The sequence below is a fragment of the Octopus bimaculoides genome, chromosome 7 (assembly GCF_046866305.1).
Source record: "Octopus bimaculoides isolate indiv1 chromosome 7, ASM4686630v1, whole genome shotgun sequence".
Lineage (NCBI taxonomy): Eukaryota > Metazoa > Mollusca > Cephalopoda > Octopoda > Octopodidae > Octopus > Octopus bimaculoides.
In genome coordinates this window covers 67,753,989-67,755,915 of record NC_142934.1, presented here as the reverse complement: position 1 = coordinate 67,755,915, position 1,927 = coordinate 67,753,989, and the positions used below count along the sequence as shown (strand labels likewise).

At 32.7% G+C, this 1,927-nt stretch overlaps 1 protein-coding gene across 3 annotated transcripts in view; it reads left to right on the top strand.

Annotated features, from left to right (window-relative positions):
* Positions 1-731: 731 nt before the first annotated feature.
* Positions 732-1,927, top strand: part of LOC106879128 (BTB/POZ domain-containing protein KCTD16) — a 105,336-nt gene continuing 104,140 nt past the window's right edge. For all 3 annotated transcript variants that reach the window (XM_014928565.3, XM_014928566.3, XM_014928567.3), the window contains exon 1: positions 732-1,927. This exon is cut by the window's right edge and continues 1,492 nt beyond it. In XM_014928565.3, the coding sequence (XP_014784051.1) occupies positions 1,701-1,927 (227 nt within the window). In that variant the 5' untranslated portion in view covers positions 732-1,700.

Sequence of the window (1,927 nt, the reverse complement as noted above, 5' to 3'; positions counted from 1 at the left end):
TACTAGTCTCCGATATTGGCAGTTAATAATAATAATAATAATAATAATAATAGTAATAATAATAATAATAATAATAATAATAATAATAATAATAATAATAATAATAATAATAATAATAATGATAATAATAATAATAAGTAATAGTAATGTGTATAATCATAGTCATGATCATAATCGTGATGTAAAATGCTGCTAATTACCACACACCTCATTGTTATTGTATACTAAGCTAGGATCCCACTGTATGCTACCGTTGAGAATAGAAGCTGTACTGAATAAGATAAAAGGAAGAAACAAAGAAACCGAAAATGAAATAAAATAAAATGAATTGAAAGAAAGAAAGAAAGAAAGAAAGAAAGAAAGAAATAAAGATAGAAACAAACAAACAAACAAACAAAGGAAGAAAGAAAGAAGGGAAGAAAGAAGGTAAAACAAAGTAAATAGATAAATAAATAAAATAGAAGGGGAATTCGAAATTAAAGAGAAAGGAGAGTGAAGAAGTAGGAGTGAAAGGAAGTCAAACATTAAAAGAGTAGGAGTAGTTGGAATAAGAAGAAGGGTGGTAAAGGGGAAGAAGAAAGAAGAAGAAGAAGAAGAAGAAGAAGAAGAAGAAGAAGAAGAAGTAGTAGTAGTAGTAGTAGTAGTTAGTTGTAGTAGGAGGAGGCGAACACCGAAGGAAACAAGTGTGTGTGTGTGTGTGTAAGCGTGCCTGTGTCGTACTGGCAACTGCTGGCAGTATCAATTTACATTATCAGCAGTCGATTTCACCTTAATATGCACGCAGAGAAGACGAACACGCCGATGCGATTACACAAGCGAGCATTTCCATATAAATGCGCTGGCCATATGAATTAGTGTTGCGAACAAGGACTAAATTCTACCCTGTGAAAACCATACTAGGAAAGAACGAATACTTGTAATTTATTGCGCGTGTGTGTGTGTGAGAGAGTGTTGTTTATTTACGACAACTATTTTGGGTGCTTTTGTTGTTAATTTCATTCAACCATAATATTTTGTAGGGACCGTATCAAGAGAAAGATTTTTGCTTATTTGTGTTCTAATGTTTGACATTATATCGACGCACTGGAGTTAACGTTCATCATCGTCAGTCAGTCCATCATCTCGATGTGAACAGCATTCATATGTATGCGCATCGCTGTATGTATAATACATATACATCTTGAAAATTGCTCCTGTTTTACTCTTCATTTCATCTGATTTGACGTATATATTTTACATGCATACGATCGTGTGTAGATACGTTCCCGTAAAAAATATTTACACACGAATTTCACCAATATCCGTTCAAAATTACTACTATCGGAGAATAGCTGCGGAGAAGTATACTTCAGTGAAGTCACTCGGTCTGGTCAATACATCTTCTTTATTGCTGTTGTGAGATAATTGATGTTACACACTACTTGGACATAAATACAAACACATATTTTCTTCAGTTTTGTGTGTGTATATATATACATATATATATATATATATATATACACACACACGTATTTATATTTGTTCATATTTACATATAAATATATTTGTACACAAACATACACATGAACATTTATATACACACACATACACACACATATATTCATTACGTTAACAACAACAATAAAACGGCAACACATTGCGAGCAGGGAATCTAATAACTCCATATCGCTATAGCTTTTACTGAACCACTGTAAACAACCATGTCGGAGAAAGCGGCAGATCTTCCTGAAATTTTGGAGTTAAATGTTGGTGGAGTGTCTTACACAACTACATTAAATACACTAAGGAAAGAACCTGATTCTTTACTTTCACAGATGTTTTCAAACTCTGGAAAAACGCCGATTTTACGAGATTCGAAAGGAAAGTTTTTTTTGGATCGCGATGGTGTGCTTTTCAGATACATTCTTGATTACTTACGAAATCAAAA